Source organism: Macrotis lagotis, chromosome 6 (genome assembly GCF_037893015.1).
Source record: "Macrotis lagotis isolate mMagLag1 chromosome 6, bilby.v1.9.chrom.fasta, whole genome shotgun sequence".
Classification (NCBI taxonomy): Eukaryota; Metazoa; Chordata; class Mammalia; order Peramelemorphia; family Peramelidae; genus Macrotis; species Macrotis lagotis.
The window spans coordinates 106668539-106690689 of NC_133663.1; the positions used below are offsets into that span (position 1 = coordinate 106668539).

At 35.3% G+C, this 22151-nt stretch overlaps 1 protein-coding gene across 10 annotated transcripts in view; it reads right to left on the reverse strand.

Moving 5' to 3' along the window:
- Positions 1-22151, reverse strand: part of DIAPH3 (diaphanous related formin 3) — a 543832-nt gene that overhangs the window by 450151 nt on the left and 71530 nt on the right. For all 10 annotated transcript variants that reach the window (XM_074191775.1, XM_074191779.1, XM_074191781.1 and 7 more), the window contains one exon: positions 10623-10727. In XM_074191775.1, coding sequence (XP_074047876.1) covers positions 10623-10727 — 105 coding nt within the window. The remainder of the gene's footprint in view (positions 1-10622; positions 10728-22151) is intronic.

Sequence of the window (22151 nt, forward strand, 5' to 3'; positions counted from 1 at the left end):
TATCCTAGTGTGGCACTAGCAAGTTCCCTGAAAAAGGGGACCGCAGAAGTATCACTGAGGATGAGAGACAGTTCCAAGTACAAGAGGCATGAACAGCAGAAGCTTTGGAGTGGAGGTCCTGGTCTGGGTCCAGGGTCGAGTTTGAGTCTGAGGGGTTAGGGTCCCAGTTGGTGTCAGAATGGGGTGAGAAGTCCAAGTCATATGAGGGCAGGGAGGCAGTGGAGAAGAAAGAGGAGGACAATGAAAGGGAAGAGTTCTACGACTTCGATGACAAAGACAAAATGGACAAGCGTTCGAGAAAAAAGCCAAAACACCAGGGTTTCATCTTAGATGAAGCTGAGGTAGATGATGAATATGAAGAAGAAGAAAAGTGGAAAGGAAGGATAACACAAAGGAGGGCTCCAAGGTCCCAGTACTCCGTATGCCAATGCACAAGAAGACTACTCAGCAGCCTCCAGACTGCCTGGAGGGATCAGGGAGAAGAGGAGCTGCTCCACTATTATATGCAGAAATACGGCCCAGAATTCGCCCCTGAAGGCCAGCACAGAGCCTCTGAGCAACTCTCCAAGGTCCTGAGACAGCAGATGCTGCTCCCTGGAATCAGGGATCCCAGACTATGGATGGTCAAGTGAAAGTTAGGGGAAGAAAGAGTCACCCACTTTGACCCTCCTGAGGAAGCTCACGGCCTCCCAGAAAACTGGCTGCCCACTGCAAATCAAGTTAGTGGTGGCTCCAGACTACCTCAAGGGCTTCATCTATGTGGAAACCTTTAATTCAGTCATATGTTGCAGGCCATCGAAAGTGTGGCCAGCCTATGCCAGGGATGCCAACACCAGAAGTTGGTGCCCATCGAGGAGATGACAGATGTGCTCAAAGTGTGGGTCTCGGAGTCCTTGTACCTGCAGCCCAAGAGCTGGGTGCATGTCAAGGTAGCACAGTTGACTTTCGCAGAACCTGGCCAAGCAAGGGTCTCCCTTCAAAATGATTCCTCACATTGACTACAGTCTCACTACAGGCTCCAGCAATCAGAAAAAGAGCTTGGTCAAGAGTAAGAAGTTCACCAGACCCCCCCACAGAAGCTCACTGATGCTCAGAAGATTTAATCCCTCAGAGGAAAAATTGGAGCAGATGGAGAGTTTCTACTCTTCAAGGGGAACTGCTATAGCCACAAAGGTTTCCTCTTCAAGACCTTCACCCTCTCAGCTCTCCACAGAGACAAAGTAAAGCCCACGCTCTCCAAGCTGCAGAAGTTTGAGGAGCACCTCAATGCCCTGCAAGACCTCCAGCTATGCATCCCTGACAGCCCAGGGGTTGAGCACAGCTTTAAGCCAGGAGACAAGATACAAGTGAGGCCAGGGGGAACTCATCAACCTGTGGGGCCAGGTGGTCGGTGTACATGGCCCCAAGGTCACCATCATGCCCAAGCACAAGCAACTCACTGACATGCTGGAGCTGTCAGCCTGTGAACTGCAGAAGGACTTTGATGTGGGAAACCATGTCCAAGTGATCTCGGGTCACTTCCGAGGTATCACAGGCCTCATCCTGAGAGCAGAGGACAACTTTATCTTCCTCTTCTCTGACCTCGCCAGGGAGGACCTCAAAGTACTTCCTAGAGACCTTCGGTTATGCCCAGTGAAGCTGACCACTGGGGTCAGCTTATGCAATTGCACCCTGGCATGGTAGGCATCATCATAGGTCTAAAGGCAGAAACTTTTCACAGATCCTGAATATGCACAACAAAGTAGTCACCATGCCCTGCCAAGCAGTTACCCCCAAGAGGGACAACCACTTGGCTGTGGCCCTGGACAGTCAACAGAACAGTCAAGGATATGGTCAGAGTCATGGATGGCCCACATTCTGGACTTGAGGCCAAAATCTTCCACATTTTCAGAGAGGGTGACTTTCTCTACTCCAAGAAGCTTATGGAGGATGGAGGCCTGTTTGTCTGCAAGTCCCACGCCCTCCTGCTTATCAGAGCTTCAGTCCTCCTCAGGCAACAACCTCTTGCCAGGGGACCAGGTGCTGGTCTGAGTCCTCACCTCACTAGTCCCAGGCACCTGGGTCTTGGAGGAAATCGGGGCAAGCATCTGAGAGTATGGCCCATGGGGGACTGAGCTGAGGCTACAGCATCAACCCTGGAGGGAAGGACCTCAACAGACAGTATGTGGGCAACTTCAAGGGGTCCTAAAAGGGTTACATTGGGCTTGTGAAAGATGCCACAAAAGACTTTGCCCGTGGAGCTACAATCAACCTATCAGACAATTTCCATGCATCCTCAGAGACTCGTTCCCCTCGGTACCACAAAACCCTGGACTCCTGACTTCCACCTTGGCTACAACCCCCAGCTATGGCTCCCAGATGTCCACCTATGGCTCAGACTTCTTTATCTCTATGTTTGGATCCCAGACCCACATGTATCAAAGCAGCTGTACTGCAGGCCACACCAGGAACCCCAACACACCCAACATAACTTCCAGGATACAGAATGTTTAGGAAGATGCTTGGCACCACAAGATATCCTCCCTGCCATTCTGCCCTCAGCCCTGCACCCCAACCTCTATTCCAACCATTGGACTCCTGGAATCCTCTTCCCTCTTTTCCCTCCCCCACCACATGTCTGTATAACTTGTTTGTTAGTTTAGAGTCCATTTTCTGACCTTAAATGAAAAATACAATTGTTGTTTCCATAAATATCAAAAAGCAAGTGGCAAACCAAATAAACTCATTAGGAGCAGCTAGGTGGCCCAATGGATAGAGGAAAGACCCTAATGTCAGGAGGAACTGAGTTCAATCCTACCTTAGACACTTGATACTTATTAGCTGTGTGATCTTGGGCAAGTCACTTAATCCTAATGTCTCACAAAAATATTAAAATAAATAAGTGAACTGGTTAAATATACATTGTTTCTCTAAGTTGCCAATCTTTATTTAACAGTACAATGAAGAATAAAAATCTATTTGGCACATGTTGACAGCCACCAAAAACATGCCTGATGTAGACAGTCATTGGTTTATTATCTATTAGATTATGTTAATTAAACTATTTTAAAAAAGGAAGAATGGCACCGCACTGGAAAGAGAAAGCATACAACAAAATTTCAAAAGACCCAAACATCAACTTTCTAAAATTGATCAGATCTTTCTAGCATAGTTATGTAATTATTTGTTTCCCATAATTCTAAGCAACTTTCTTGGTCCAAAATGTTGCCTTTATGTCCAAACTGAACTCTGATCCAAAACAACAAACTCATTAAAATGTTAACATTACAAGTCAATTAGGGATGAAAAAGTTTTCAAACAGTCACATGGTAAACCAAGTTGTGGAGATGTCATAGGTAACAAAAAGAAAAAAAATACAATAAATCATAGATTGAGTTAATATTAAACTTTCCAAGTCAATATGAAGTCTGGAGGCCCATTTCAATCTAAGTTTGACACAATCAATGTGATGAATCCATCTGCAAAATGTAAAAGAATTGTATTGCTGCAGTGAGGGCCAAGCTGAGATTATGTAATATAAATTTTTATGGACATGGTTTAGTGATTTTTCTCCTATTCCACTCAGAAGTACAGGAATATACTCAAAAGGAAAAATCTGTTTCAAACTCTTTAAGGCTTTTGCAGTATCATTTTGCATATAAATGCGAAACTCAGCAAATATTTACTGAGTAAGTAAATAAATACTATATACCAGGCTCTCTGCTAGGCACTGGGACATAAAGCCCTCAAGACGCTGACATTCAAAAAGAGAAACATAAATATCTGTAAGCATAAAAAAGTCAATGCAAGATAATTCGGAAAGAAAATACTAGGTAATTTGGTGACAAATCAAATTCATCTCAATCTAATGGTTGTAATCCATATAGTCAACAGAATTTTTCACACATATGTAAGCCCACTGAATTTATCTATATTTTGCTTCATCAAAAGAGCTATTTGTAAATATGTTATGATATACGTTCACAATCTCAGAGTTGAAAAGGCTATCAGAGGCCACATGATCTAACCATTCTGAAACATAGACTCTCCTCTATTATAATCCCCAGAGTTGTAACCTAAGCATTGAAACATCCAAAGTATTAGAAAAACTATTAAGGGCCCTGTGACCAATCCCTTGCCAGGAGGCCTCCTCTAGCAAATCCTCAACAAATGCTTAGCGAACTAAAAACTTCTCTTCCTCGGGCTAGCCCTGAACAAGAAGGCTACCATCTTGCACACTACTTGATCTCTTCTACCTTCATTTAGACAATCTTATTCTGTACTATTATAATGGAAGGAAATGTAGAAACTCAGAATTAAATCATTCGATGCATTTTTCTCATTTTCTAGATAAGGAAGTAAAAGGTGACATGGTTGAAAGGATTTAACAAAATTTTCACAAAACTGATTTATCAAAAAAGACAGGAATAGAATTTATAGTCCTTTTCACTGTTTTCTGAGGTGTGTATGTGTGTGTGTGTGTGTGTGTGTGTGTGTGTGTGCATTGTAAAAAATCTATTACATATATATACAAAATAATTTTTACTTTCTAAACATAGTTCATTACCTTGCTCACAAACTATTCACCATTAAAATGATTTTATAGGGGCAGCTAGGTGGTGAAGTGGATAGAGTGCTGATCCTGGAGTCAGGAGTACCTGAGTTCAAATCTGGCCTCACACTTAATAATTACCTAGCTTTGCAGCCTTAAGCAAGCCATTTAACCCCATTTACCTTGAAAAAAACCTTAAAAAAAATTTTTTTTACAGCCTAAGGAATAGCCTATCTGATCCAGAAAGGCTGTATAAGGCTAGTCATAGGATGAAAAAAAATGGGGTGGGGGGAATTGAGGAAGGATATCAAAACACTATTTGAGTACTATCTCCTAATATGTTTTAAGTGGATGTGCCAACAGGTAACTTATGTGGCACAGTTAAAAGAAACTTGTAAGACCTGCCTTGGATACTTAATGGCTATATAACCCTGGCAAGTTCTCCTGTCACATCTATAAAATGGAGACAATGACAGTATCCAGAATTGTTGTGAGGATAAAATCATTTATGTATAAAGTACAAACCTTAAAACACCATATAAATGCAACCAAAACTATAGATTCTTAAGCATAGAACTATACTTATATGTTTCTTATGATCTTCATATTAAAAGAAACAGCATCACTATTTCAGTTATTGGTTTTGCTAGTATATATAGTATTCTTAATGCCTATAACATTTTACAATGTATAAAAGATATTAATGGATTTAATTACTTAATGCCTATGAATCAATTTGAAGTAAATTGAAAATGAATATAATAGGCAATCTACTTATTCTTATTATTAAATTGTTAGATTTCATACTTTCTCTCCTAATTTACAGCCCAACATTTCAAGAATAAGAAAGCAGACAACTTTTCTTCAATGCTCCATAGACCACAGCTACTAGGAGACAAAATTCTACTCCTATGCAGCCTAATCCATCTGTGGTCTGGGTCCCTCCATGATTACCAATCTAATGGTCTTTTCAGAATCATCCTTGATCACTCTGCAATACTTGACCCTGGATACTTTTTCTTCCTGGATGCTCTCTTCTCTCTTGGTATTTGTTATACTGAAAGATCTTGTGGTTATCCTCCAAGAAGTCTAGTAGCTGCTTCTTAGTCTTTGAAATTTTACCATCTGTGTCATACCCATTGACTGAGTATCCCAAGGCTTCTGGCCTAAGCCTTATCTTTCTCAATACTCTCATTTACTTGAGTGTATTTACATGAGAGTTTGATCAACTCTCATGAGTTCATCTACCATTTCTTGCCATATAAAATCCAGATCAACATATCCAAATCTATTCTCTGCTGTACTCTATTCTTCCATCACCAATTATTCATTAAACACTTCAAGTATCCTAAAAACACATCAAATCCATCCTGTCCAAGAAAGAATTCTTTGCCTTTCCCTCAAACATACCATACTTCTAAACTATATTGTTAACTGCTGAGAGTATCACCCAACTCTACTTCCTATTCACCTAGATTCAAAACTTCAGCATTGGCCTGAACTCATTCTCACCCTACATATCTAATCAGCTGCCAAATTTTGTACTTTCTATTTCCTTAACATTTCTCACATATGTTCTCTTCTTTCCATTTACATAAGACTGCCCTAGGTAAGGCCTCCCCTACACTATCATTATGGCCTCCGATTTGTTCTTCCTGACTCAACTATCTTCCTACTTTAATCCATCCTTGATATAGCTGCCAAAATTATTTTCTAAAACATGAGAGGAGGCAACAGGATAGCACAGTGGATAGAATGTGCCACAGTCAGAAAAACTCATTTCTCTGAGTTCACATTTGGCCTAAAATACTACCTGCATGACCCTCGGGCAAGTCACTTAACCCTGTTTGCTTCAGATCCTCATTTGTAAAATAAGGAAATGACAAGCTACTCCAGTATTTTTGCCAAGAAAACCCCAAATAAGGCCACAAAGTGTTAGACATGACTGAAAAACAGCTAAATAGTACCAAAGTCTAATACTCTGACAATGTCATTCCCTCCCTCCACTCCATTTCATTTATTATACTCCACTGATTTCCTCTAATCTTAAGGATCAAATATACAGTCCCCTGGTATTTAATACTCTTTATTGTTTTATTGCTGTATTTGGTATTTAACGTCCTAAATTTTAACCTCATATAGAAAGCAATCCCCTTCACGTATTTAAGAGTACAAGCATAATGACCCATTTGCTGTTCTTCATACATTATGCTCTCTCTTCCAGCTCTATTCTTTCATCTTTTCTTGGAATCCTGAAATTCCGAATTACTTTCAAGAGTAATTCTACTCTTATGACTTCTACATGAAGTCATCTTCCACCCACCTATCACCAACCAGGTACTTGTGCCTGTTTTTCCCCCTCTCAAAACTAACTTGAATTCATTTTGAATTTATGTGGCATGTCTTTCCCTCTAGAATGCAAGAAGGACCCGATGGATGGCAGAAATGATTTCATTTTTTTCTTTGTATCCCTGGCAGTGAGCATAATTCCTGGAAGATAGGAGTTTTCAATAAATGCTTCCTAAATGATCCCAAGTCTATGGTTTTGCCCAGGTGGTTTACCATTTATACTTTTACATTGTCTATTTTAATGATAGGGAAAATCTCTAGTACTAAATATTATTTCCAAACAAAAATTTTCCTAAAATTAAGACAGAAAAGTTATTTTTGAAAAAAATGGAAAACGTGGTTGGAAATTAAAGAAAGAAAATAATGATACAAAGTCTATTTCAATGACTTTCAATGAATCTCTACTACATGCATAAGATATACAAAATATCTTAAAACTCAAAGTATCAAAGGTAACTTCATAAGGAGTCACATGCCACATTCCATTTTACTAAACAATTTTTAACAGTTATAAAAACATCAACTATCCATGAACTACATTTACATGGACTATTTTGCTATAATTTTAGAGAAATAAATTTTATATTCTAATCTCGTAAACTAAATTCTGCTCATCAGGCCTCCTTAATTGCACCAACATCTGCAATCAATTTAAATTCTTTAAGTTATTCTTCATAAGACTTCAAGTGATTTCATGCTGTGATAGATTTAACACGCACATTAATTTATAGACACACATTTTCAGAGGATAGAATGATTCAGTAAAGTCAGACTTTACTAACTATTAAAGGAAGAAAGGACATGATTCACTTTACATATCTTGCTGACAGAAGAGTGTAAAGATAATATCCATACATAAATAAGAGTGGAGAAATTAGAGATCAAAACCAGCAGGGAAGCACTGGTATTTTATTTAAATCTATTTGCAAGTCATAGAACATTAGGATGTTTTGGTGAAAGTTTAGGCTGAATCAAGCAAGTAAACACTCCAAATATTAGTTAAGAATATTATAAAACAAAATTTCATTCTATTCACATATTACTTTTCATAGTGTGTTGATTAAAAGTTAAATAAACTTTTTCTTTTTAAATGAGGGGGAAGGAAGATAGGATGCATTAGTTAAAGCAGCATTGAACTAGTATTAGGAATCAGAACACATGCCAGATGTCTTGGAAAGTCATGTGACTTCTCTATAGCTCACTCTTTTCCCTGTGGAAGAAGGTCTAATATATGGTGATCTCTAATTTCTCCTCCAACTCTAAAGAATCCCTTAACCTCTTTGATTCTCATTTTGATGACTGTAAAAAAGATAATACAAATCAACAGTACTTAACTCAAAGAATTATTGAGAATTGAAAGTAAAATATTTTACAACATAATTAAAATAATTCTAATAACCCAATAAATATAGAAGACTATGAAGAAGTTATGACTTCAGCCAATATAAAAAACTTACTAGAGTAAAGTGGTTCAGCAAAGCAAATTTCATAGGGTCATTACTTAATTGAAACATTCTAGAGTTGCCCAAGTTTCAAAACTAAGTGACTGGACTAGGTCCAAAAAAAATGCAAATACTATTTATAAAATATTCAAATATATTATTCATAAAATATTTAAAGTTGTCAATTAAAATAAATTTTAATTCACTTAGAACATTTAAAGGGTTTTCATACAGAAAAGGTCCCTGCTGCAGGTAAAACAATAAAATATCAGCATTTACTGATCCCTACTCCTGTCACATCTCTTTCATTGCCATTTTAATACTCTCCCTATTTACTTACACCTATTATTCAACTAACTATCCTCCAATGAAGTTTACATTATCAAAACTTTTCCACTCAATTCTGATCCTAGTGACTATGATACATATATATACATATATATACACCAGTCCCCAGTTCTCCTTTTCTCATCGAATTCAGCACCTAATTCACTGTTTTTCTCTCCTTGCTTCCAGTTCTAATAATATAGGACTTTAATATTCATAACTATGTTCACTAAAACTCTGATTTCCCAATTTTTGAGTATCTTCAACTCCCATGACCTACTCTTTATTACTCCTCAGCTACAAATGAATGATTGAAAAAGCATTTAAGATCTTATTATATGAAAAGTAATATGTATACAAATACAAAAGTGAGATAGCCACTATATTATTTTTTTTTTTAGGTTTCTGCAAGGCAAATGGGATTAAGTGGCTTGCCCAAGGCCACAGAGCTAGGGAATTATTAAGCGTCTGAGGCCGGATTTGAACTCAGGTACTCCTGACTACAGGGCCGGTGCACCACCTAGCCACCCAATAGCCCCTATTCTTAAGGAGCTCACATTCTATTAGCTTTCATTTGATTGCAATCACAGGAAATTTAAGTTAGATGGAAAGTCCCAAGGTATTTGAAGTGCAGCAGCATAATGAAGAGTAATCCATCCTCTTTAATGTTATTTCCATTAATAAAACCAAATCGCTTTCTAATGTAGAATAATTTGATTGTATTAAGGACTTTGGTGGTGAGAACTTAACTAATTAAGTATTCAGAAGCTCTGACTACTAAAGATATGGAAGGACTTCTGCAGCTACAGAGAAAATTGCCAAGATTAATCTCTACAAGTGTTAATTTCTTAGAATATGTTGAAAGAGGCTGGGGGAATAGGGAGAGGTTTGGGGATGTGCTGGTTTCCAGGGTTAGAAGCAACTCCTATGCATGAACATGGAGACCATGCAACTGGTTGTGATGGCAAGATCATAAGTATTAGCATCTTTTGTGTGAGTTGGGCAGAGTTGTGGGAGTAGGTCATGAGAATAAGTAAATTGAGGCAATAGGAGGCTAGGGTCCATATGCTTAAGTAAAAAGGAAGTGTTGAGGGCGGCTAGGTGGCACAGTGGATAAAACATCAGTCCTGGAGTCAGGAGTACCTGAGTTCAAATTTGGCCTCAGATGCTTAATAATTACCTAGCTGTGTGGCCTTGGACAAGCCACTTAACCCCACTGCCTTACAAAAACACTTAAAAAAATAAAAAGAAGTGTTTTGTTCTATCAAAATCCTTTTTTCCATAATCAATAATAAACAAAATGGGATCTTATATTCTTCATATCTTTCAGTCAACTACCAAAAACTGAAGTGGTCCATTACTGAATATCAGTTGTAAAGTCTTGCTTTTTTTTTCTACTAGTATTTTCAAGAGATACCCTTAATGCATATAGAGATGATTCATGTAAAGATCTTTTATAAAGGGAGAGTAGAAATATAGGCACATAGTTGCTGATTTCTTCCTAATCACCTTTGTCAGTATTAAAATGTTGGTATCTTTCCATCCTTCAGATATTTTGCATATTGACCCCTCTAGACTCGTAAATAATTTCATCTTCTCTAGCAAAGATGCTCTCTATAATATAGAGTTCCAAGGTAGGAGTTTTTCTCATCACTGTTCCATTTCCAGCTTCCATATGAGCAAATCTAGGACTGTGTTTCTAAATGTTCAAATATAATAGTACCAATATATTTAATAATCAGTCTTTTATGGTAATCTTTGCATATCACATGTTTCTTCCATATTTGTCAAATGAACTTGGGACATTCCTAAATTCCATCTCTTGCCAACCTTTCTTGTTTTCATAAAACACAGAAGATTAGAAGATCCAACAAACTATAGCCCTACTTGAAGGGGAAAAAAATCTGTTCTCTTTTTTCCATTTGTGCTCAAACACAAAAGAGCATTCCCCTCAATTAGACAGTGCTACTTACCACCTTAGAAGCAGCATTCATGTATTGCATCACCATTTCTTTTTTGATACTGAAGTCCTTTTCCCGCAATGGTGCCTTTTTATCTTCATTTAAATTCATATCTTCCTATAAAATACAATTTAAAAACTTTATTTTTATACTCTATGTAGAAAAGCAATTCTGCATAATTTTTTGCTAAAAATCAGCAATCTGTTGGGGGGGCTAGGTGGCGTAGTGGTGGCGGCTAGGTGGCGTAGTGGATAAAGCACCAGCCCTGGAGTCAGGAGTACCTGAGTTCAAATCCAGTCTCAGACACTTAATAATCACCTAGTTGTGTGGCCTTGAGCAAGCCACTTAACCCCATCTGCCTTGCAAAAACAAAAAATAAAAAAATAAAAAATAAAAATCAGCAATTTGTGACTAAAAATAACATTAGTAGATTTGAAACGAATTGTATATGTGGTATTTAGAAAAGAAAGAGTAGTATGATAAGAAAAAAGGATTCCATGGTATTAATGGTTCCATGGTATTCTGGATCCATTCTTCTGGGAAAATTCTTTTACACCTTAGACAAGGAGGAACAGGAGGGTAAGGAAAAAGGATTCAATGGAATTTAGGATCAATTTTTCTGAGACATACTAATTGTAAAAATTATCTTATCATGTAATGACAATCAAGAAAAATTATTGTTTTAAACAATATCCTATAATATTTTATTTGTATTCTAATACTACTAAAGAAAACATATTAGTCACAACTGCTAACTATAAATGAGGGAACTGGGGTTCTGAAAGGTCATTTGCTCAAACAGAAAAAGCAAAGAGAAGTGTTAGGCTTTGAATCTAGGTCCACTAACTCTAGAGTCAATGATCTTTCCATTGTATCACCCTGCCTCAGAATAGATTCACCATTCCAAAACAAAATTATCAGAGACAAGGTATCTACTTGCTGGAGAGATGACATTTTATAAGTGTTCACCAGAAGACCAAGTTATATAGAAATAGAATCAACATAAAAGCATTGATGAAAAGTAGGTTGGCCTGAGGGCAGCTAGGTGGAATGGTGGATAGAGCACTGGCCCTGCAGTCAGGAGTACCTGAGTTCAAATTCAGCCTCAGACACTTAATAATTGCCTAGCTGTGTGTCCTTGGGCAAGTCAACCTTAACCCCATTGCCTGAAATTAAAAAAAAAAATTAAAAAAAAAGAAAGTAGGTTGGCACAAACTACCTCAGTTATTGTAACAAAGGAAAAACTGATACAGGAATAGAAAGGAAAAGGAGGGCTTTGATTCAACTGTGTTAATTTCTCATTCAAGTCTTGGTCCTAGCTCATTTATGAAATATGATGAGAAACATTTGAATATACAGAGGTCTACATCCACTTAGAAACCAATCCATCCCAAGGAGTACTCTAAATGGTTTCCTCAGTCCAGTAGATAAAATGTCTTTCAAATTCTATACAGGCCTATATTGACTAGACATTCTTGTTTTTAGTGTTAACTATTCAGTTTTTTGACAGCTGAGTCCTTGAAACATATACAAGACAAAAATCTCTTCATTTTGCCAGTCTATATAGATCCCACATTTCCACATATTTAATTGCTATCACAAGTCATGCTACTTAAACTTGGAAAGAAGAATTCTCTAAGGTTATAGAAAATTTTGAGTTACAATTAAAAAGAGCAAAGCATTACAAACAACTCATAGATGAAAATAAGATCTCAACAGGGGTTATTTTTAAAACAAAGATTATTTATTCCCTTCTCTATAAAGCACAGAAAAGAAATAAAAGAATATCTCTGGTTATTATCACTGAAACCTAATACTGGTACAGCAAGATGTATCCTGAAATAAGGCACAAAATGAAATGATAGTTAAGGAATAGAAGAAGAAAGATAAATAATAATAATCAGAAATAATCAAGAGATTATATAGGGAGAATAATCCATCTCACAAAAATGTCCTCTTCAGTTGGTAATAGTGACAATTACCTAAAAATAAAATAATTTTAATGATGTCACAATAAATGTTAACAAATTACCTTCCCTAGTTGATTTCACAAGATATTAGTTCTTCTCAAACTTAAATGACTCTTCTCTCAGTGAAATGATTAAGTTTATTTAAAAACAAAAGAGGTAAGAAAAGCAAATGTTCATATTCAAAAATATATTTGTGACATATCAAAGAAATCTTCTATTTGGAAAATATAGAAGTGAGAAAGGAAAAAGCACACGAAGGGAAATAACTAAAAGATGGTAAAAATATCAATATATTTTCATATTAGAAGACATCTCTAATAGCAATCAAGTTCAAATCTCTCATTTTATACCACAGAGAGATTAAATGATTTTACTCAATCCCAATAATCCAATTGAATGATTTAACCAATTACCAAATTATTCAAGTGACCTTTTGGTAGTACCACAACTTATTAATCTTAAATGGTCCAAGGATATCATGACTTATTCAGGGTCTCAAAAAAGGTGGTTGACATCAGTGTTAGAATCTGAATGCAGGTCCTCTATCCCCAAAGCCACTATACCATAAGTTGACAGAGTATTTTGCCATTCATTTCACAGCAATAAGAAACACTATATCATGAAGTAATTAGTCATTTTATATTGCCGGGTTCATGTTAAGTATTTGAAAAGAGATGGAAGCAATTGCACCTTATGCAGCAACCAATCTAGGGATGAGGAGGTGCAAAGAACTCAATAAGTCACCCAAAATTAAATGAACATATACTTAAATACTCAATGACTTCAATATGTAAGAAGGAAATGTTGAAAAGTATGTTGGGAAACACAACTACATAGAAAAAAATAAAAATAAAAAAGATGATAGGCCCAAAGATAGTAAACTACATAAGCCACAAAGCAATATATTTCCTTAAAGAAAAGAGTCAAATCAAATGTTTGATATGGTTAGGACATTAGATTATCAAAAAATATATATCATTATATTTGACCAACTAGGAAATAACTAATTATGAGGTCTGTAGAAACATCTAGAACCAAAGCATAGGTTATACTGTTAACTTTTTTAGAAAAATTTTACGATAGTGCCATAGTCTAAAAGGGCAAAGATCATTACTGACTAGAGAATGAAATACATGGGATTAGGAAAGAAGAGATAGAATTTAACTTAGACATTAAAGGATGGGCAAATCAAAAAAGGTGAAAGGAAAGGAGAACTGACAGTTGCAGATCTAAGGAACAAAGTGAATACAAGCATGGAAATAGAAATATACACATCACATAAAGAAGAAATACACTTTAATCAGAGCATCAGTTTATGAAAAGCAAAAATAAGACTAAAAGTGGAAATTTAAGCAAGTGGTAAATTTTAAAGGACCTCAAAAACCAGGCTATGATTTATGAGTCTAACTGATTCACAAAAGAGAGTCACTTAAGTAACACAAAAGTGGCATCACTACCAGATCTTTATAAGGAAGAGTGTAGGCAGTATAATCAATGTTTTGCACAAAAAAGAGTGAGCAGAGGTGGAAACCAGTTAAGAGAGACCTGTACTAATAAAGACCTGTAACTAGAGTGACCAAGCACAAAAAGAGAGGAGAACATGCTAAGGAGGAGAGATGAACATCTGCTAAAAATGTGAACATGAAAGCAGAAGGAAACATGGAAACATGTTCTGCAGGAAGTTAGAAAGAACTAAATGTCATCTTCATAGAAACAATCTAAAGTCATGGAAGTCAAATCAAAAAGGTTAAAAAAATTATTAAAAAATAGAAAATTAAAAATTAAAATTAAAAAATTAAAAAATAGAAAAGAAACCCAAAAAATCTTTAAAAGACCCATTTTTAAGGAGTCAGGAAAAAGAAAAGGAGACAAAAAAGCAGTGAGAAGAAAATAAGAGTATACTCTCTTTTAAGCATAAGGAGGGAAATACTTACAAGGAAGCAGAAGTTCACAGCATTAAATGCTGTTATAAAAAATTAGTTCACAAGGAGGATGAGAAATGAAAAAGAGAGCTCAGAATTTAGGAGATAACAGAATCAAAATTAGAGATTGAAGAGACCCTATATCTCAAACTTCATCATTTTGTAAGTATGGAAATAGAGGGTCCAAGACTTTGAATGATTTGCCTAAATATATAGCAGAGTTGGGATTTGAAGGATTAGATACCAAATCCCAGAAAAGGAGACAGTACATTCAAAGCAGAGGATTTAGTGGTTTAGTTGGTGCATCAGAAACAGAAAAATTTTGGTCATCTTATTGGGTGAAAGGTAATGTGGCTGAGAACTATACTGGATAAGGTTCACATAAAAAACACAATCACTATCTTCAAAGTAATTATCAAATAGCAAAAATAAATGGCTAATACAGAAGTCTACAGTGACCCTTAAATGAAAAGACTAATATTGTCTGACAGCTCATTTAGACATTTGGTTAAAAATTTGATTTAAGACAGCCTAAAGAGGATATTGACATGGTTCTATTTAAAGGTAAATTAATATATTACATATGAACATTTTGATTAAACTTATTCATACAACAACTTTTCAGCATTATACTTTGGTGTGGTTTTTGCATTGGGAAATTGAGGGTTCCAACATGAAGAAGTAATTTTCCTTTAGTTAATTACTTTTTAATTAAAAACTAAGCAAGAAATTAGATTACCATGCTGCTTCACAATCTGATTGGCACTAGGGATATAGATCTCAAAAACAGAGAAGACTCTACTAGAGGCAGATTTTTTTTAAAATTCAACACAGGGAACAAATATAGCTGTGCCTCCAAATACAATCACATTTAATATTCAAAGTATATAACATCCATAAGAAATAATTTTGAAACATAGTATAAATGTGAACAGAATATGAAGAAAGCTGAAAATTCCTAACAGACATTGATCTACAAAAAGAAAAATGAAATAAGACTGAGAATACCTGAAATAGCAAAAGGAAAAAAATAGCTTTCACTATTTTTTACTCACCCCCCCTCAAAAAATAAAAAATGAAATAAACACTAAGAGAATCTAAACACAATGAATATTAATTTCCTCATTTCTGGACAAAGATTTAAATTTACAGAGATGTTTTAGCCAGGTTAATAGGCAAAACACTGGAAAATAAGTACTGTTTACAATAAATCATTCTATCTCTAGTTTTACAGAAAGCGAGAAATAGCAGAGCCCCTGTAGTATTATAGGCTTGAAATAATAAGCATCTAGGTGGTACAACTAGATAGAAAGATAAGGCTATCAGTAAGATCTTAGTTCAAATTCTGCAGAGTAACATGATTAGTATGATTCTTTCCCTCTTACTATGACCCAACATCTACTTCTTCCTTCTCTGTTCCCTGTTGCCTAGAGTCATGGAATGCAAAATGAGTATTCCCCCCCCCCCCACTATTTCTTCTGACATTATCATGCCTAGCTTATGCCCTTTATCGTTTCATGCTCTGGAGCATCCTGTGCTATTCCATTATATTGATCCATATATTGTGAAACTCATTCCTGTTAAGAATGAGAAATGACAAATGAGTCCTGTTTTGAATACTGAGCACTATATTGGTACCCAGGAAAAGTTCAAAAAAAAAAAATCTAAGGAAAGAAAGAAACAAGCACTGTTTAAATAATATGTGCAAAACACAAAACATTAGCTCATCTCACATCATAGATGAGATGAGATGATGCTATTTATTATCCCCATTTTACAGTTGAAGAAACTGTGGCAGACCAATGTTCAGTATCTTAACCAAGGGGTAAGTACACATCTACAAGGTATATGTGAGCAAATATAATGTTTTCCTAACTCCAAACAAGTCTAAGATAGAAGAGGTATTGTTTGACAGTGATTCCTTTTTATTTTAACATGGGGTTGGTCAGGGAAAAGGTTAGAAAAAACTACAGTCATCAACAACAAACATATCAGAAATCATACGGTCATATCAATAGATACTGAAAAAGCTTTTGACAAAATACAGCATCCATTCCTATTAAAAACACTAGAGAGTGCAGGGATAAATGGACTGTTCCTTAAAATAATTAGCAGTATCTATTTGAAACCGTTAACAAGCATTATATTCAATGGGGAGAGGCTAGAGGCATTCCCAATAAGATCAGGGGTGAAACAAGGGTGCCCATTATCACCACTACTATTCAATATTGTATTAGAAATGTTAGCATCAGCAATTAGAGAAGAAAAAGAAATTAAAGGAATTAGAATTGGGAAGGAAGAGACAAAACTCTCATTCTTTGCAGATGACATGATGCTCTACCTAGAAAATTCCAAAAAATCATCTAAAAAACTACGGGAAACAATTAGCAATTTTAGCAAAGTTGCAGGTTATAAAATAAACCCTCATAAATCCTCAACTTTTCTATATATGTCTACCAAGATACAGCAGGAAGATCTAGAAAGAGAAATCCCATTCAAAGTAACCTCAGACAATATAAAATATTTGGAAGTCTCAGAATCTTTTTGAAAACAATTATAAAATACTTCTCACACAAATTAAATCAGATTTAAATAACTGGGCAAATATCAACTCTCATGGATAGGTAGAGCTAATATAATAAAAATGACAATTCTACCAAAACTAAACTACCTCTTTAGTGCCCTACCAATCAAAATTCCAAAAAATTACTTGAACGAGTTAGAAAAAAATGATAAGTAAATTCATATGGAGAAATAAAAAGTCAAGAATTGCCAGGAGCTTAATGAAAAAAAGTGCAAAAGAAGGTGGCTTAGCCCTACCTGATCTAAAATTATATTATAAAGCATCAGTCATCAAAACTGTTTAGTATTGGCAAAGAAACAGAGTGGTGGACCAGTGGAATAGACTAGGTGTAAAAGCAGGAGATGTTTATAGTAGTCTGCTGTTTGATAAACCCAAAGAGTCTGGCCACTGAGATAAAAACTCCCTCTTTGATAAAAATTGCTGGGATAACTGGAAGTTAGTATGGAAGAAACTTAGATTAGACCAACACCTCACACCCTTTACCAAGATAAGATCCAAATGGTTACAGGACATAGACATAAAAAACAATACTATAAAGCAAATTAGAAGATAAAGGACTAGTCTACTTGTCAGATCTATGGAAAGGGGAGCAGTTTATGACTAAGGAAGAGTTGGAGAACATCACCAAAAACCAATTAGATGATTTCGATTACATTAAATTAAAAAGCTTTTGTACAGATAAAACCAATGTAACCAAGATCAAAAGAAATGTAGTAAATTGGGAAATAATCTTTACAACTAATTATTCTGACAAAGGACTCATTTCTAAAATATAGAGAGAACTGAGTCATATTTTTAAAACAAAAAGCCATTTCCCAATTGACAAATGGTCAAAGGATATGCAAAGGCAATTTACAGATAAGGAGATCAAAGCAATCCATAGCCATATGAAAAAATGCTCTAAATCATTAATTATTAGAGAAATGCAAATTAAAGCTTCTCTGAGGTACCACCTCACACCTCTCAGATTGGCCAGTATGGCCAGGAAGGATAATGATCATTGTTGGAAGGGATGTGGGAAATCTGGGACACTATTACATTGTTGGTGGAGCTGTGAACTCATCCAACCCTTCTGGAGAGGTATTTGGAACTATGCCCAAAGGACAACAAAAATGTGCATACCCTTTGACCCAGCAATACCACTACTGGGTCTATACCCTGAAGAGATGATGAAAAAGGGTAAAAACATTACTTGTACAAAAATATTTATAGCAGCCCTGTTTGTGGTGGCAAAGAATTGGAAATCAAGTAAATGTCCTTCAATTGGGGAATGGCTTAGCAAACTGTGGTATATGTATGTCATGGAACACTATTGTTCTATTAGAAACCAGGAGGGATGGGATTTCAAGGAAGCCTGGAGGGATTTGCATGAACTGATGCTGAGTGAAATGAGCAGAACCAGAAAAACACTGTACACCCTAACAGCAACATGGGGGTGATGTTCAACCTTGAAGGACTTGCTCATTCCATCAGTGCAACAATCAGGAACAATTTTGGGCTGTCTGCAAAGGAGAGTGCCAGCTGTATCCAGATAAGGAGCTGTGGAGTTTGAACAAAGTGCAAGGACTATTCCCTTTAATTTAGAAAAAAACAGATATCTTATTATCTGATCTTGTTACCTCCTAGACTTCTCTTCTCTTCTTTAAGGATATGATTTCTCTCTCATCACACCCAATTTGGATCCAGGTACAACACGGAAACAAAGTAAAGACTGACAGAGTGCTTTCCATGGGTGGGTGGGTGGAGCAAAATTGGGGGGGGAATTATAAAACTCAAATAATATCTTTAATAAAAATAAATTTAAAAAAAAGAGCCACTTTAGCTACAAAAGAAAAAAAGAAAAACTACAGTCAATAGAACAAATATTGCATTAAAGCAGAATCTCTGACCCTATATGTTGCTTCTTCTCTCACTTCCTCCAAATATTTCTACCAAAAAAAAAATACTTATTATTGATCTCCTACTGCTTCTTAAGTGTTAGACCAAAACTTTAAAAGCTTAATTATCCTACAGATATAGGATTTATTTATGTGAGGCTTATTTCAAGGAAGGTTTTCTGCAATAGCCAAATGGTCAAAAGAAGAAAAACAAGCTATCAACAGAGGAAAAAATGTTCCAAATCACTAATAAATGCACATTAAAATAACCCCAAGTTTAACACCCCACAAACATCATCTTGACAAAAGTGCCAAAAAAGAAAAAAATAATTGTTATTAGAGGGACTTTGGGAAGACAGAATATTTCAAGGTCTGTTGGAACTGTCAATCAGTTCAAACTTTCAGGAAAGCAATTTAACACTGTACAAAAAAACCCATGTAATGTAATTTTTAACACAGCAATAGCACTACTATGCATATACTCCTAAAGAAATCAAATGTTGACAAGTTAAAAAAAAATTTAGGGAAGTGATTTTATGGCAGCAAAGAACCAATGCTAGAACAGTGATCAACAACTGAGGAATGATTGAACCATTTATGAGATAACGTTCATGAAATACTAAACCATAAAAAATGAAAGGGATGAATTCAGAGAAATATGAGAATATTTAAATGTAGGGTAAAGTAAGCAGAATCAAGTGGACAATTTACACAATGATAACAAGAATATAAAGGAAAACCATGTAGAACCTCCTAAGATCACCAATCAAATTGAGAGGATGACCATCAATTGGGAAATGGCTAAATAAGCTGTGGAATATGATTGCAATGAAATATTATTGTACTATAAGCAATGACAAACAGGATAATTTCAAGAAAACATAGAAAGTCTTATATGGACTGATGCAAAGTGAAATGAGCAGAAGAGGGAAAATGTTATACACATTAACAGTAATACTATACAATTTAGAATTTTGAGTGGCTTAGCTATTCTTGGAAATTCAATGATCCAAGACAATTCAAAGAACTAATAATGTTTCCAGAGAAAGAACTATATGAATGTAAGTTAAGCATGCTACCTTCTTTCTTTCCTTCTGTTTTTTTCTTTCTTTTATGTTTTCTTCTACAAAATGACCAATATGGAAATGTTTTACATGACTGCCCATGTATAAACTATATCAAACTGCTTATTATCTCAGGGAGAGGGGAAAGAGAGAGACACAAGTATAGAATATGAAACTCAAAACTTTAAAAAATGTTTACAAATTGGTTTTTGTTGTTTTTTATTTTTGTTTATGTTTTTTAGTTTTTGCAAGGCAATGGGTTGCCCAAGACCACACAGCTAGGTAATTATTAAGTGTCTGAGGCCAGATTTGAACTCAGGTACTCCTGACTCCAGGGCCTGTGGTCTATCCACTGCACCACCTAGCCGCCCCTACAATTTGTTTTAACAAGTAATTGGGTTACCTACCTAATGTGATCTTGGGCAAATCGCCATGCAAAAAAAAATGTAATTGGGGATCCACTTTCAGACACAGGCAATATGAATTTTTTTTAACTTTACTCTACATATTTGTGTGTGTGTATGTATGTATGTATGTATGTGTGTATATATATATGTATATATGTATATATGTATGTATGTATATATATATATATATATATATATAAAGTAAAGCTTTCCCTGGGGATTTGCACTGAGGGGTAGAAAATGAGAAGTATTAGTAATAGAGAAAAGGGGAGGGGGAAACATTAATGAATGACTCAAAAAATTCAGAAAAGAAAGTAAAACAATATTCAAAAGAGTAGGTAAAGAAATGTGATGATTTTTTTTTAACTTTGGAACAGGTTTTGTGAATTAGAACTGCGATTTCATTCACGAAGTAAGTATTTTTCCCTACACAACAAATAAGTACCTAATTTTCAACTTACACTTTTAAAGAATTTCTAAAAAATTTGTCCAACATGATTACAGAGTCAGTAGGTTATCACAGAAGGATTTGAATCAGATTTGCCTTATTTCAATGCTAGCTCTCTATTCACTATTTCAGTAGTCCATTTTGTTACTTTCATAATAAAATATTCACATTTTTAAAAAACTATATCAAAGAGGGGCAGCTAGGTGGCGCAGTGGATAAAGCACCAGCCCTGGAGTCAGGAGTACCTGGGTTCACATCCAGTCTCAGACACTTAATAATTACCTAGCTGTATGGCCTTGGGCAAGCCACTTAACCCCATTTGCCTTGCAAAAAAAAAAAAAAAAACCCTAAAAAAAACTATCAAAGAACTTCATTTTGATATACAACACTTTTTCTGTTCTTAGCATATAAAATACTCATGTGTACTGATGTTTTGTAACTTTTTGATGTGCATTGATGTTTTATAAAAAACTAAATTTAAAGAAATGAAAAATAACACACTGAAGATATACTTTCTCAGTCATGTATATTTTGTATTCAAATCTTCAGAAATATCATTTGACACCTAAATGGTTAATGTTTTATTTAGTATGCATATAAAAAATAACTGAAAGGCCAATAACTTGCCAAAACTTTGTCAGTGTTGGCATTTAGAATATATTAATTGCAATATAGTTGACCTTTGTTTCCTAGCTCTCATTCTCTTATAAATATTCTCTACGCTTGACCAACAATGCATATCCTGAAAAAAACTTTTTCACCTTTTCACTCTGTCCAGATCAAGTAAAAATTTTATTTAGCAGACAATAAACAAAGCAGATGTGTCTAAGAATTGATGTTCTAAAGACAAAAATTCACAACATACTTTACAAGCAAAAAATTCTACCAGAAATTCTTCAAGTTTTATTTGTTATATATATATACATATATATATATATATGTATATATATGTATATATACATATATATATATAGCATCAAGAAAAATAGTAAAATGTGTATAAGGACAAAAAAATTCACAAAAAAAATTTTTCTATGTTTATTAATTACCATTTCAGTTATGGCCACATTTAAAAGTCATTCTTCCTCTCTATCTCCTAATATGGAAACTTTGCCTAGATCCTCCTCACTTTCAAAAGCAGCCTTACTCTTCCATAAATCTAGTGGCGTCAAATCTAAGTTCCCTTGCCTGGAGTCCCATCAGAACTCTCATAAAACTAGCTATCACTAAATTCACTAATCTAAACCAAAACTAATAAACACTTATTAT